Below are 16161 nucleotides of genomic sequence, written 5' to 3'. Positions count from 1 at the left end.
TTGCTAGTTTCCAAATTTACCAATAGCTTGAAATTTTGAAAATTCCATAGCAATAAGGACAACTAATTAAATATCACAACCAAGATGCACTAATTTTATTACTGAAAGGGCAAAGAAAATTAGTACGATTCATAATATATAATTAATTTTCTTCACCAATCTAAACATCCTACCAAGTATTATAATCATCGATAGGACAATTACAATACCCATATGGACCTTAGTAATCACAACAATAAAATAACCAAAAGTGGGAGATAAAATATTTCAACAAAGACAATTTGACATATATAGGATCACGATAGACAACCACATATATGTTCACTATTGTCATGATAAATTCAAAATATCTCAATTTGTACAACTTGACACACTTGGAATTGCGATAGGCAATCACACAAGTGTTCTTTAATGTCACAATAAATTGAAATATTTAACAAAATAGCCTAAGACAACACTATTGGTATATATAAAAAAAAATATATATATACCCGAAAGAACAATAATAATAATTGTCCCAATAAAACCAAACTTAACAAATGTATAATAATTCCAACATATGCATTATCATTCCAATAATACCAAGAAAAAAAAAATGAAATTTAATGATGTCATGATGATGTCATCGTCTTCTCCACGTGATGAATAGACCTGGTTTGGGCTAAATAGTCCTGGTTCTTCTTAGAGAAGAAAAAAAAAAATTCGACCAAAAATTGTGTATTTCTGACGAAAAACAATCAATTTTCCATCCTTAAACATTAATCTTTCAATCTAAGCCCAAAAAAAAAAACACAAAAACGCATAAAATGTAGAACCATAAGAAACCCTAATTTTCGAAATCTCATCAACTGAGCTCCAAAAAAAACATAAAATAAAATAATGGGTTTTGCTCCAAACAGTGTTTTCTACAAGTCTCTAACATCAATTTGGCTTCAAAACAAAGAATTAACACCAATTGAAATAAAAACCCCAAAATTGGCTTCCAAATCAAAAAACGGAAACCCTAAATAATACTAATAAAAAAATACAACTTAAACGTCATCCATGGTGGCTCTGATACCAATTATTGAAAAATTAAACCACACAGGATCTCATGTTGACATTAAAGCATGCAGTAAAATTGGGAATTGATGAAAAACTGACCTTGATTAATCCTATGGAAAGCCATTTTGTGTTGCACTAATGTCCAAGACTACGATTAGTTCGTGATGGAGTGAAAACCTGGGTTCAATTGGCTCTTCCCTTTCAACACCTAAAACAATCTGTATGTGTGCTCTAAAGAGTTCGTTCGTGTAGTACGTGCTCTTCTCAGCTCTAAGAGAAAACACAGGACAAAATAAAACAATAGCTTGCCTTTTTCCCTTATATAATAATAATAATAATAATAATTCATATATATATATATATATTTATATATATCATATATCACGCATACACAATTTGGACCACTTGACTTAATGAGCCAATCAAGTGAATTAGGGTGAGTCCATAAAAAATCAAGTAATAATGTGTCCAACCCCATTACGGACCATAATGTAAAAATTAAAGCAACATTGATTTATGACATTATCACATTGATTATGTAAGTCCACACATAAAAATTTCAACATTTCTACCTTTACATTCCTTTATTATAATATTTTTAACAAAAAAAGAAAAGAAAAGAAAATCATCATATTAACTAATGAAATTATTGTTTAACAACTAAAGATATCTTATAATTACAAAAATTTAATTTAATTTTATGAATTAAATTATTTATTTAACTCTCCTAACATAATTTTGTTTTGTTCTAATTGACCTTGTTTGAAATGTTGAAATAAAGAGTAAGAATAAAAAATAAATTCTTATTTCAATTCTAATTCCTTCTTCTAATTACGATTAAGTTGAAGCAAATGCAAAAATTCTGAAGTGATAATATTAGTATTATAAAATTTTCATAAGCACTAAATAACTTTCTAATAATAAGAAGCAGTTTTTAGAAAAGAAAAAAAAACAATATTTTTTAATTTTTAAAATTTCTCTTTCAAAGTGTTCAATATATTAATTTTTTATATTAAAATCTATTCTAATAAAATTATCTAAATGGATAAAGAAGCACTATTTGAGGTTATTTATTTATTTAATAATAAAAAAGAGCTTTTAGCTTACTACAATAGAATAATATTGCTTAATTACTCATGGGTAGGCATGTCAACGTTCCAATCCCACTAATATACACGTCGGGCTGTTTAATTTAAAATTTTTTTTTTTCTAATTCTTTAATTATACCAAAATAAATATAATTAAATAATATTATTCTTCTCGGATTTTTACTTGTCCTTTTTTTTTTTTTGGTCAAAAAGTATAAGGGATAAAAATAACTCAATCACTTACCGGTTGCCAATAATTGATATGATTCACCTTTTGTGACTCAAATCCCACATGTTTTTTTTATTATTTTGGATGGGGTATAATTATGTTTAAGTTAAATTCATGTTAATTTGTATTACCTATTTAAGAAAAAAGTTATTAAGGTCAATTTCCATAACATTTCAATTCATTTAAAATAATATATATTAATTGAATCATAAACAAGTCATGCTAAAAAAGTTAATCACTGATTCAAATAAAACGTAATTCGATCTAATTATTATATAAGATATGATTATTGAATCTGTTAGGAATTTGAGATTAATTCAAACTATGGTAATCACCATAGCGAGGGGGGGGGGGGGGGGGGGGGTAAATAGGGTGATGGTTTCTTTTTCATAAATTTAAACTATGCAAAAATAAGAGATAATTATATGCAAATATATAATAAACAAAATAAACACAATTGCATATAATTTAAAAGAGTTAGGGAAGAGAGAGTGCAAACACGAGAGTTTATAGTGGTTCAGCACTTCCTTGCCTATGTCCACTATCCTCAACCTCCTAACCGAGTGAGGGTTCCACTATCTTGAAGTTTTAACCAAGCTTCCAATCTCTTTACAATTGGATTATGGTTCCAATTCACCCTCTTGGACTTTTGGCTCCAAGCACCCTTTACACTTTTCAAGAGTTATCCCACTCTTGAACAACCTTTCAAGTCATACCCCTCACTTAAGAAAACTCCTCTCAAAGATATACAAAGATTGATCTCACAAAAATCATAGTAATAGAACTTTAGGCTCAAAGATACAAGAAAAATTAGGATTGAATGGTGCACTAAAGATATGCAAGTTATGAAACAATGGTGCACTCAAAAACACTCTTCCAAGGCTCAAATATATTCAAGAATGATTTGGGAAGGTTAAACTCATGAAATAATGAAGATTGAAGCCTTTTTATAGAAGAAAAAAAAGTCAAACTAGCCGTTGGGGGTTCGAGCGGTCAAGTTAGGGGTCGACCGGTTGACTAGCCATTAGGAAAAGTGACCGTTGGGCCTCAACTGGACCTCAACCGGTTGAGGTTCAACCTTGATCGGGAAGAGAAGGCCACTGGGAGAGAAAAACTTTTTGGCCTCCCTCAATCGGTCCTCGACCGGACGAGCACAATCGGTCGACCGGTTGAACCGGTTGAGCCATTTTTTTGGCTCAACACTCAACCTTTTTCAACATAAAACCTTTTAACACAAGTTTGAAAATCATTTAATACAAGGTTTTAGTTGAAAATATGAAATCATTCAATTCTTAAGATATTTAAAACAATATTACTCTTGAATGATTTTAGTGCATAAATAAAGAATGAAATGTATGAAAGTCCTAGTGCACCAACAACCTTACAAAGAGATCTTAAGAAGCTTTGGTCTTGAAAAACTCTTCTCTTTGAAGTGGTTTTTTTCTTCATGATTTCTCCTTGGCTTGATTTGTTTTTGGATTGTCACTTTGGAAGTCGTATTGCCTAATCACACTTGAAATATGATCATTAGTTCTAAACCTTATTTTGTTATCATCAAAATCAAGATTAACCAAACCTTGGTATCACAGAATCGATTACATGACATGTAACCCATTTAATAATTATGTCATGTTTTTAAGTCGACTTTTATTGGTGTCATGTTTTAATCGACCTATTTTACTGAATGCTTGAGTTTTGCCATGATGCAAACATGATGTACCAACACCAATAGTCATTTCTACTCTCTTTGCACATTGAGAAAAAATAGATGATAAAAAGGACAAAAAAAAAAAAAAAACATATACAACATTCTTTAATATTCTATATATATCTTCTTAAACACTATTTAGATTTGCATATTTTAATGTTATCTAAATTTAGAATTTTAGACTTATTTGATAATTGTTATTAAAAATAGTCTTCTATTATTAAAAACAAAAAATAATTTTCTAACTCAAAAAACACCTTTAATAGACTTTTAATAGCTTTTTAGAATTTGTTTTAAAAATAAATTATTTTTTTTAGAATAAATCTAAGATATTTTTAGTTGTTTTATTTTTATACAACAATTTCATAAAAATAAGCCAAAAAAACTATTTATGGCTTTGAATTTTGTAATGGAATTTTAAAAAACCATTTATATTTTTTAAAACATCACAAAAGTTAAAGATAATATAGAACCGTTTGGTAGAGATTTTAAGAAACGTTTTTAATTTTTGTAACAATTAAAATTTTTTATTATTCAAATATTAGAAATATTATAAACGTTTTTTGAAATCATTCTTAAATATATTCGTAATATTATTTTAAAAAATAGTTCTAAAAAATAGTATTTTAGAATAATTCTTCCAAATAGTTTTTAATAGCAAAATTATAATTCAAAATTTAAATGTGAAAAATAATTTTCTTGGTTTCATCTCTATATTTTCATTTCACGGGTCTCCATAATTTTTTGTTGTTCCTCAAAATACTTTTATTTTAAAATTTTTGAGTTATTATAAGGTAGGTAGCTTTTACAATTTTGAAATATTTTTTTTTGGAATATCTCTTAATATCATGTAATTGTATTCTTTATGAAATTATTTATGATTTTATTTTTATATACTAAATAATAAAATAATAATTATAAATAATGGTTACAATAAATAGTATTCATTTAAAAAAATTGTTAAATTATATTTATTTATTCTAGTTAAATTTAATTTTAATATTTATTATTATTAGTTTTGGGGTTTCAAGCTAAACATTTTTTTTTTTTTTTTTCGGGTTAGGGTTAGAGTTTTCGTCTTCTAGATTTTCCGATTCAAATATCTGCGAGCAGATTGTTATATGTTTTCAGAAACCCTTACAGCCCCTAGAATTTTTATCTGAAGTTTCAACAAGTAGATTGTTAGGGTTTTTCTTTCAAGAGTGAAACTCAGTTTGGAGTATCGTGAAACTTTACAAACCCTAAAATTTCTCTCTGAAGCTTCGACAATGTCCGTGGACGCCCAAAACGATGGTCTCAAGAAGCTCGAGTACCTTTCTCTGGTTTCGAAGGTTTGCACGGAGCTGGAAACTCATCTCGGGGTCGGGGACAAGGTTTTGGCGGAATTCATCACCGACATGGGTCGAAAGTGCGAAACTGTTGATGAATTCGATTCCAAATTGAAGGAGAATGGCGCGGAAATGCCGGATTACTTTGTGAGGACTCTGTTAACTATAATTCATGCCATTCTTCCGCCGAAGCCCAAGTCGGATGATAAGGGAATGAAGAAGGATGGCGGTGATGGTAAGAAATCGAAGTTTCCGGCGTTAGGGATCGGGGACAGTAAGGAGAGAGTGAGGGAACTTGAGCGAGAGATTGAAATAGAAAGCCGGGATCGGCGCCGAGAGGAGGAAGAAGCGAAGCACAGGGATGAAAGAAATAGAGATAGAGACGGAGATAGGGAGAGAGATGATAGAAGAGAGAGGCATAGGGAGAGAAATGATAGGAGTGAGAGGCATAGGGAAAGAGATGATAGGAATGAGAGGCATAGGGAGAGAGCTGATAGGAGTGAGAGGCATAGGGAGAGAGATGATGGGAGTGAGAGGGGTAGAGGGAGGGAAGATGATGATTATGATGATAAGAATGATTACAGGGGTCGTGGAAGGCACCGGGATCGATATGAGAAGCATAGGAGAGATGGGTATGAAGAGAATGGTGATAATAGGGAGGGTGGTGAAGATGGGGGGGATAGGAGGGGCGATAGGGATAGGAGAAACGGAAGGTATCACTCAGATGAGCCAGAATTGTATAACGTATATAAGGGGAGGGTTTCAAGAGTGATGGACACTGGTTGCTTTGTGCAGCTGAATGATTTGAAGGGGAAAGAGGGTTTGGTGCATGTTTCTCAGATTGCGACTCGGAGGGTGGGTAATGCAAAAGATGTGGTGAAGAGGGATCAGGAGGTTTATGTTAAGGTGATCTCTGTTTCGGGTCAGAAGCTGAGTCTTTCTATGAGGGATGTTGATCAGAATACTGGGAGAGATTTGATTCCTTTGAAAAAGAGCTTGGAGGATGATGCTTTGAGAACGAACCCTTCAGGTGCAAACCAGGGGCCTGTGAGTAGGACTGGTCTTTCAGGAATAAGGATTGTAGAAGAGAATGATGCTGCCCCATCAAGGCGACCATTGAAACGGATGAGTTCTCCAGAGAAATGGGAAGCAAAACAGTTGATTGCTTCAGGGGTTCTGGATATTAGGGAGTTTCCTATGTATGATGACGAAGGAGATGGCATGCTTTATCAAGAAGAGGGTGCTGAGGAGGAGCTTGAGATTGAGATGAATGAAGATGAACCGGCCTTTTTGCAAGGGCAGAGTCGATACTCTATGGACATGTCTCCTGTGAAGATCTTCAAGAATCCAGAGGGGTCCTTGAGTCGAGCTGCTGCCCTTCAGTCAGCTCTCATAAAGGAACGAAGAGAAGTACGGGAACAGCAGCAGAGAACAATGCTTGATTCTATTCCTAAAGATCTCAATCGTCCCTGGGAAGACCCAATGCCTGAGACAGGTGAGAGGCATCTTGCTCAGGAGCTGAGGGGTGTTGGTTTATCAGCCTATGATATGCCTGAATGGAAGAAGGATGCTTTTGGAAAAGCCCTGACTTTTGGCCAAAGATCAAAACTCTCCATCCAGGAGCAGAGACAAAGCTTGCCTATCTACAAGTTGAAGAAGGAACTTGTTCAGGCTGTGCATGATAATCAGGTTCTTGTAGTCATTGGTGAGACTGGTTCTGGCAAGACAACACAAGTAACACAGTATCTAGCTGAAGCAGGTTACACTACCAGGGGTAAGATTGGATGTACCCAACCCCGTAGAGTGGCTGCAATGTCTGTGGCAAAGAGGGTTGCTGAAGAGTTTGGTTGTCGTTTAGGAGAGGAAGTTGGGTATGCTATTCGGTTTGAGGATTGTACTGGTCCAGATACTGTCATCAAGTACATGACTGATGGCATGCTTCTCAGGGAGATTCTGATTGATGACAATCTTTCTCAATATTCTGTAATTATGCTTGACGAAGCTCATGAGAGGACGATCCACACTGATGTCCTTTTTGGATTGCTGAAGCACCTTGTGAAACGGAGGCCTGATCTTCGCTTGATTGTCACATCTGCCACATTGGATGCAGAGAAATTTTCAGGGTATTTCTTCAACTGCAACATCTTTACCATCCCTGGAAGAACTTTTCCTGTGGAGATACTCTACACCAAACAACCTGAAAGCGATTACCTAGATGCATCTTTGATTACTGTCCTCCAAATTCATTTGACAGAACCAGAAGGAGACATCCTCCTCTTCTTGACTGGTCAGGAGGAGATTGATCATGCATGCCAGTCTCTTTACGAGAGGATGAAAGGGCTAGGTAAAAATGTTCCCGAACTCATTATTTTACCAGTCTATAGTGCCCTTCCTAGTGAAATGCAGTCGAGGATTTTTGACCCTGCTCCTCCAGGGAAGAGGAAAGTGGTTGTGGCTACCAACATTGCTGAGGCTTCTTTAACCATTGATGGCATCTTTTATGTCATTGATCCTGGTTTTGCGAAGCAAAATGTCTACAACCCCAAACAAGGGCTTGATTCCTTGGTCATAACACCTATTTCACAAGCATCAGCCAAACAACGAGCTGGGCGTGCTGGACGTACAGGACCTGGAAAATGCTATCGCCTTTACACTGAGAGTGCTTATCGGAATGAGATGTCCCCAACCTCAGTTCCAGAGATACAAAGGATAAATCTTGGGCTTACTACGCTTACGATGAAAGCAATGGGGATAAATGATCTTCTGTCGTTTGATTTTATGGACCCACCTTCACCTCAAGCTCTTATTTCTGCCATGGAACAGCTCTACAGTCTTGGAGCTCTAGATGAGGAGGGGCTTCTGACCAAATTGGGCAGGAAAATGGCAGAATTTCCACTGGAACCTCCATTATCTAAGATGCTACTTGCCAGTGTGGACCTTGGGTGCAGTGATGAGATTTTGACAATCATTGCAATGATTCAGACGGGGAACATCTTCTACAGGCCCAGGGAAAAGCAAGCTCAGGCTGATCAAAAGAGGGCCAAGTTTTTTCAGCCAGAAGGAGACCATCTAACTTTGCTTGCTGTTTATGAGGCTTGGAAGGCAAAGAATTTTTCCGGACCGTGGTGTTTTGAGAACTTTGTTCAGTCTCGATCCTTGAGGAGGGCACAAGATGTCAGAAAACAACTTCTCACCATCATGGACAAGTATGATATTCTAGTTCTCTTTTTATATGTTTCATAGTTCTTGGCCATGGATTTTTGCTTTAGTTTCTTGCTGGGATACATCTATTTGCATTGCACTATTTTCTTTTGCTTTTTATTTTTTTGAGTTAGATTTTCTTGCAAATCTAATGATCATTTTCTACATGCTGACAGAAATTAAGAAGCATAATTCTTACTGGTAGTTTATCTTCATTAATAGGTGTAAACATTGTTTGTTATAATTTGGTGCTAAGCATGACAACCAGCCCTTGAGGCCTGGCTCAAGTGGTAAAGGTGGGAGGTTTTCTGGGGGCTTTCCAAGTCCAAGTCTCAATGGGGACAAAAATTGGCGTGTAAAAAAAAAATTTAGTGCTAAATATGAAAACCAGTTGTGTAGAGGTGCTTTGGTCCAAATCCACGTTGTTGAATAATGTTGTATCAATAATTGGTTATTTTGCTCACTGTTTACTGCTCACACTTGCTCAGTTTGGGTACAGCTGTACTTGGATCATGCAATTTGTCTATAGTAGGTGTGCCACTGTCTTCATTGCCTCATCCAATTTGTCAGAATAGCTGTAGACCAGTTTTATTAAGACAGTATTATTGTTGAATTTGATTCACATCATTTCTTCTACCCATTGTGAATGCTTGTCAGTGAATGCCTTTTGGCATTTGCTTCATCATCTTTCTTTTCTTTTCTATGTTGTTGTAGACAAATTGCTACCATGTGCTTTATGGGATCATATATGTTTAGATTATCATAAAAAGTGGAAACCTTCTCCAATTTGTTGAACACTGAATTTTTTCCATATTTCAAGTCTTTGATTCACTTGGAAGCCCAAAATGCTAAATGAAAGGTCCAGAAGTTTGGTCTCAGTGGAGTATGCCAGTTGTGATTCTATCTTAATTTTGGGCCATATTTATGCTAATCTTACTCAATAAACTACTTAAAATTAAGTGCCTGGTGTTTATAATAAATAAATAAATAAACAAATGCCTGGTATTTCTAACTCACCACTGCTGCATTTCAGGTATAAATTGGATGTTGTTAGTGCTGGGAAAAATTTCACGAAGATAAGGAAGGCAATTACAGCGGGTTTCTTTTTCCATGCAGCAAGAAAGGACCCACAGGAGGGTTATAGAACCCTAGTTGAGAACCAGCCAGTTTATATTCACCCAAGCAGTGCTCTTTTCCAGAGACAGCCAGACTGGGTCATCTACCATGAATTGGTAATGACTACAAAGGAGTACATGCGAGAGGTTACAGTTATAGACCCCAAATGGCTTGTGGAATTGGCACCAAGATTCTTCAAAGTGGCAGATCCCACGAAAATGAGCAAACGGAAGCGTCAAGAGCGTATTGAACCACTTTATGACAGATATCATGAACCTAACTCTTGGCGTTTGAGTAAACGTCGTGCTTGATTTGTGCTTAAGCCTTCTATTAGTGCTAACTGGTCCCAGATTTCATTTTGACATTGCTTTTTGTTATAAATGTAGATACTGTTTTTGTATAATTCTATGAGGTGATTTTTTACTATTAGAGGCCCTTCAGTTATGGTGGAGGGTTTTGTCAAATTCTTTAGTGGTAGTTTTTTGTTGTTCTGTTTTCATTTTATTTAATAAATGGAATTCAATTAATTGAAGTTTTTGCCAAAAAGGAAATTTTGAAAATGTCACAGAAATTTTCTCTTGAAACTAAATATGACTTGCTTCAACCTTCAAATAGGTTTATCTGCACAGAACATATTGTGAGTCTTAACATGAAGGGATGGAAAATCCTATGGACATTCTTTTGCAATCATTTGTTGGGAAAAGTACGCAAACTGGTCCTTGCCCACCTAAGCATGTCAATAACAAAGAATTTTGTTCTGCAGGTATCTCTTTCTCTGTATTCCCTTTTTCAGTTATGCTATAATTGAAATTTTCCTGGTTTTTCCTAGAATTTTCCTTGTTATTTTGAAACTTTACTGTTATTATATTATTCTTGGATTTGATTTGTCAATCTCCAGATTCTCATCTTTGTTATTGAAATTACATTATGCTCTGTTGAAGATGCTTGCTTATTACTTGATTACCAGATTTTGGATACAGTTTGGTATTATTAGAATATTTTCTGTGAATTTAAAGTGACGTAATTGAAGAAAAACTAGTCATTCGGTTTCATATGTTGATTGTTGTTTTTTCTGCAGGATTCATTTGTATGTCCTTAGCAAAAGAGCACCCATCTTCTGGCCTGATGAGCTGCCTGAGTATATTCTTGTTTACCTGACTAGTGGATGAAGTGGAGAGACTTTATGAGCATGCTTCCCTGGGGATGGTGATTGAACATGCAAAAACCTCCTTCATTGGTTTGCCAGCTTCACTTTCTTATACTGTTGTAATCATATAGTTCCCTATTTTTATCTCCTTAAGTTCTGCTGATGCTCTAAGAAATATCTGATCTGTAGATGAATGTTTAGTAAACAAAGTGAAAATGCTTATAACCTTTAGTTAATTATTGCACTGCCTGTTACCTGTAACCAGTGATGCATGCCCAGATTTGATGCTTCTGTTGTTGGCCGGGTGTTGGACCCCCCCGTTTGGGTACACTATGACATTTTCTTCTTCAGCTGTACTTATTAGCTTTTCAAGACATGTCTGTTTTATTTCTTGCAATATAACTTTATCAGTTACCATTGAGTTCTCTAAAATGATGTGTTATAGGTGTATATATTTACATTGCCTTGCAGAGTGGAGATTGTTCATTTCAGTGGATTCTGAATCTATTGTCAATTTCCTGTCAGTTTTTGAATCTTATTGCTTTTGACCCATCCTTATTTTTAAAAAAAATGAATGTAAAGAAATTTAGTTGTGTTGCATACACTACAAGAAAAGTGTTTTTTCATGCTGCAATATTGTGGTGTTCAATGGATGCATGCCACAGAGTACTACTTTTTATGATGTACAATAAGTGAACACTGTATTAGACCAACTTTTGACTCACTGGATAAATTTCATGAGAAGCAAGGGTATGCCATATGAAGGGGTAAAAAGGGAACACTGTCTATGTGAGTACAAACTTGGCAATTCTTTGTAACCTGAGAAATGTCTAGCTGTCCAGACACTGTTTTGAGCATTGTGAGTAAGATCATTCCATGAAGGTCTTAGCCACCAGCAAAAAACCCATCCCTTTCTTGCAAAGCCTAGATTTCTGTTGCGAAAATCCATCCCTTTCTAGTGAACCCTGGATTTCTGTTGCCAACACCCATCCCACTCTTGTGAGCCCTAGATCCCATTTCTCATTATTGCTGCTCTCCATTTTCTTCCAGAGAATCTTTGCAGACTGGACATTCTCATTGTCTCCTGTCATCTAGCTGTTTCCTTCTCTTATTTTGTTCCTAAAGTCCGTGGAACATGCTTTGTTTGGAGATCAAAGCTGGAATCGACTTCTCTGTTTTGAAGCCCTGAGTTGACTTTGAAAGAAACCTTTAGTTGTTGAACTTCTCTATTTCAGATTTTAAGGTAATTTGAGTAAGTCTGTTTCAGGTTCCTAGAAACAACACCTCAGTAAAGAATATCAATGACAGGATTTTTTCTGTTCAGATTCTGGTTATTTTAGGTTTTTTTTTTTTTTTTCATTTTTATTTTGTCTTATTTTATTTTTTATAAATTAATCTCTGTATAGTTGCTGAGAAATCTAGTTCTCAACTCGTGTCTCAGCTCCACTGCTTTGCTATTGAATGTCCATATTTCTCAAGAAGCTTTTTCCATGAATGCTTATCTTCTTCATTTGAACCTTTCCTCTTAGGACATTTTTGGTTCATTGGAAAAGAGAATGAGAATGAAAATCCATTCCATTTCTCATTGGTCATTGTGTTTGGATTGCTTTTTAGACGTAGGAGTGGGAATAAAAAATTTATTATCACAGAAACCAAAACCTACTCTTGCCAGGATTTTGATTCCTTTTTTCCAAATGGTGTTATGATTCAACTTCATTCCCATGTTAATATCATTTCCATTCCTGCCTTCCAAAACACACCCTTTTTGAGTTAAAAATGTTTCAATTGATCTAGAATAAGGTTTGGCAATGAAATGGCACAGATAAAGATGATTTCCTTGTTCTTCTCTCTCTGTTACCATTTTTTTCTGTAAGATGCCATTCAATATCTACTAGTTACAGTTATGTGGGACTACTTCAGCTTTCTTTTATGCCATTTTATTATACCAATGTAAAAACTCATACACTGACGCACACCTATATATATGTGTGTGTGAATTTGTTTAGAAGGAAAAGATTAATTAATGAACATTAATTTGAGTAAGAAAAAAAGGTCAACACCTATCAAAAAAAAAAAAAAAAAAGAACAAAAAAGTGAATGCAAACAGGATTGACAGTTTGATTAATTTGGTTACTCAATAGGCCTAGGGTACATGTATAGGTCTTTCTATTTATCAAATAGATGAAATGAAAATAAGAGGATTTTCTATTCATTCTCTATTCCTTAAGATTTTGGGATATTTTTTATTTCACTGGGGAAAAATGTTAATTATCCCAAACAGGCAAAAAAAGCAAAGGAAAAAACAAAAACAGAATCAGAATCAGATTTGTTAGTATACTTCTCAGATGTTCATTAGTGAACTATGTACATTTGCTTGCAGGACTACTGCCAAGTGTTTTCAGGTCAGGAAATGATCCTGTTACCCTTAAAATGGTATTTATTTAGAGAAGAAGCATTTCAAGCTTGTGGGTAGCAAAAGATCACGAGGAAGAGTGGCAAAAGGCAGGGAATGGTTAGACTTGGAATTTGGTTGTATGATGCTTGGAGTCCTTGATAACCTAAAGTTGTCTATTTTAAGTCATGGCTGCTGGTTGCAATTTTATGTGTTGGTATGGATGGTTCTCGTTGTGATTGTTGGTGGTATTATAGAATTTACAGCTTCATGTGTTGGCCCTGTACTTACAGCTACATTTCCAATTTACTAATGTTGATAATTTCTGTTTTCTATTGTATAGAGCTTCCTTGGCCTTGTTTTCTTTGTCTTCTCTTTTTTATATAGGCAAAGAAGAGAATATATTAAAAGCGCCGAAAGAAAAGGTAAACGAGAGTACATGGGACGTATACAACAGGGCAAGCAAAAAAGGGGAAGACAAAAAATCTACTCCCTCCCTCAACAAAACCCCAGCCAATCAATAAAATCCAATAAAGACCTAGCACCTTCATCTACGTAAGCCTTGAACCACTAATAGATATTATTGAGGAAGATGTTATTTAGACGTTGATCATACAACTCATTTTCAAATGATCCTCGTTTTCTTTCCTCCCAAATAGTCTAGAGAATGCATAACGGTATGGCTGCTGTCCATGCCTTCTTTCACCTTCTTCCCATGAAAGAGCCATGCCATTTTAGGAGATCTCCTTGATAGAGGCAAAAATGACCTAGAAAATACCAAACAATAGAAAGAATAACTGCCACAAAGAGTGTGGTCAATGCATTTTGCCTCGTCTTTGCAAAGAGTATACATGTTGACTAAACTAACCTCTTCTTTGAAGCCGGTCCAACTTCAACACCTTATCCCAACATGCCTCCTAAGGAAAAAGCTCACCCTAGACTCCAGAGGTTCCTGATAATTGCTAATGGAAAAGGAAAGGCACGATCTAGCTCAAGAGCAGAATAAAGAAATCTCACAGAAAAGATATCATTCTTAATGATCTTTCATACTACTTGATCATCCATGTCTTTGTGCACTGACTTTCCTTGGGGTCTAAACAAAAAAAAACTCCATGAGATCTAACTCCCAATCATTTAAATTCCTTGTGAAATAGAAATTCCATTGTCCTCCTTCCTCACTCTACTCCCATAAATTTCTTGCCCCCATAAATTTCTTGCCCTCGTCTCTTTCAACTTGACTAAGGCAAACAAGGATGGACAGGCAACACTAGAGGCTCCTCACCACACCACCTGTTCTTCCAGAATTTTGCTCTTCTCCCATTGGCCATAGAAAAAGAGACCAAAAGCCTACCTCATAACAGTCTCTTACCTCACAAGAACACCTCCCTTCATCCTCCCTATATTTGCCAACAATAACCTTCTTCCAAAGCAATTCCCTTTAACAAGTAAAATGGCAAAGCCATTTGCAAAGAAGGGTTTTGTTTAGCAAAGAGAGAGATTTGACACCCAAACCCCCTTTTGACTTGGCCTCACAAATAGCCGACCACTTCACCAAGTGTGGGTTTTTCTTTAGGACCTCTCCACCTCAAAGAAAATCCTTAGGGATTTTCTCTAGCCTTAACCTGACATTTTTCAAGATGGACAAAGACATAAAATAAATAAGCAAGTTGGATAATGTGTTATGAATCATTATAAGCCTCCCCCCTTTAGAGATGTATTGGCTCTTCCACATTGAAGCCCTTTTTTGAAACCACTCTTCAACCCCATTCCAACCCGCCTTTGATCTGCAAGGAGCCCCCAAAGAGAGCCCAAGTAAGAAGTCAGTAGCTCCCCTACCTTGCAACCGAGCTCAGAAGCCAACTCCTCCATATTTTCCACCCGCCTAACTGGGATCAACTCACTCTTATAAAGATTAATTATCAGCCTTGAAATAGCCTCGAACTACATGAGATCCCAACATCAATTATTGACTTGATCCTAAGAAGCCTTGCAAAAGCAATTGTGTCGTTAGCAAAGGGGAGATGAGAAACTTCCTTCCCCTCACCCCCTCTTCCCTTCACCTTGAACCTTGAGATAAAACCTCCTTCCCTAGCTCTCAAGAGAAGACTACTGAGGGCCTCCATTGCTATCGCGAATAAGTAGGGAGACAAGGGATCCCCTTGTCTCAACCCCTAGAGCTTTGAAAGAAGCCTAAAGGAGAACTTCTTAACCGTGTAATCCTATTAACTTTTCATTGTTATAATCTAGAGTTGATTATAATCATGAATACGGATAGTGACAAAATTTTCTTGTGTCCCTTGTACTCTTTCATGTTTTCATAAATAACATTAATCCTATTAAAACATTTCCGAATTTCAACCCCTTGACACTTGTATAAGTAGCTCCTTGATCTTTATTTATCTATTAAAACATATACTGAATCAACACTCCAAGGTTGTTTTGCTTTTGCAGTATGGCATTCTATTATTGTCATGGACAACTAACGGAAACCAAGATCCACAGAGACCATGTCACAGTATTATTTCTCTTTGAGCTTTCTTTAATTTTGCAGCATCATTGGCATTTCAGATTTTTGTTACATTTGAGCTCCTGAGGGATTATCCTTACACCACTAAATATTGTCTTGATTCTTGTTCTACTTCTTGTTGCCTGTAACAAAGTTTTACTATTATGATGGCTTTAAGTTGTGGAATCACAGGCTTACTTGGCTCCCAGTAGTTATTTTGATGTAGCATAGGAGATGTTATCAGGTTCTTCTGCTGCATGCTCTTTTGTTAACAATTTGTGCTTAAAGCTTCTACAATCTAAAATCATTCAAAAGGCAATAGCTTGCTTTTTTCCATTGTTTTCAGAACTCCTTACAAGGAAAGCTTCAGAAGCTGATGGAACTTGGTAGTTGGTCATGATC

At 35.6% G+C, this 16161-nt stretch overlaps 1 protein-coding gene across 1 annotated transcript; it reads left to right on the top strand.

The window, feature by feature from the left end:
* Positions 1-5073: 5073 nt before the first annotated feature.
* On the top strand, positions 5074-10140 carry LOC100241659 (probable pre-mRNA-splicing factor ATP-dependent RNA helicase DEAH5). The gene is made up of 2 exons (XM_010654816.3): positions 5074-8603; positions 9632-10140. The coding sequence occupies exons 1-2, from the start codon at positions 5338-5340 to the stop codon at positions 10023-10025; spliced, it is 3660 nt and encodes a 1219-aa protein (XP_010653118.1). The 5' UTR covers positions 5074-5337; the 3' UTR covers positions 10026-10140.
* The last annotated feature ends 6021 nt before the right edge of the window (positions 10141-16161 follow it).

Source organism: Vitis vinifera, chromosome 8, assembly GCF_030704535.1.
Source record: "Vitis vinifera cultivar Pinot Noir 40024 chromosome 8, ASM3070453v1".
Taxonomy (NCBI): domain Eukaryota; kingdom Viridiplantae; phylum Streptophyta; class Magnoliopsida; order Vitales; family Vitaceae; genus Vitis; species Vitis vinifera.
Note: the sequence above shows the minus strand (reverse complement) of the source record. Positions and strands in the feature narration are given on the sequence as shown.

Bases quoted from the DNA above. Each gene is read 5' to 3' on its own strand.
- LOC100241659 (XM_010654816.3), top strand. From the start codon at position 5,338: ATGTCCGTGGACGCCCAAAACGATGGTCTCAAGAAGCTCGAGTACCTT. The intron at 8,604-9,631 runs GTATGATATTCT...GCTGCATTTCAG, and splicing joins CTTCTCACCATCATGGACAA to GTATAAATTGGATGTTGTTA.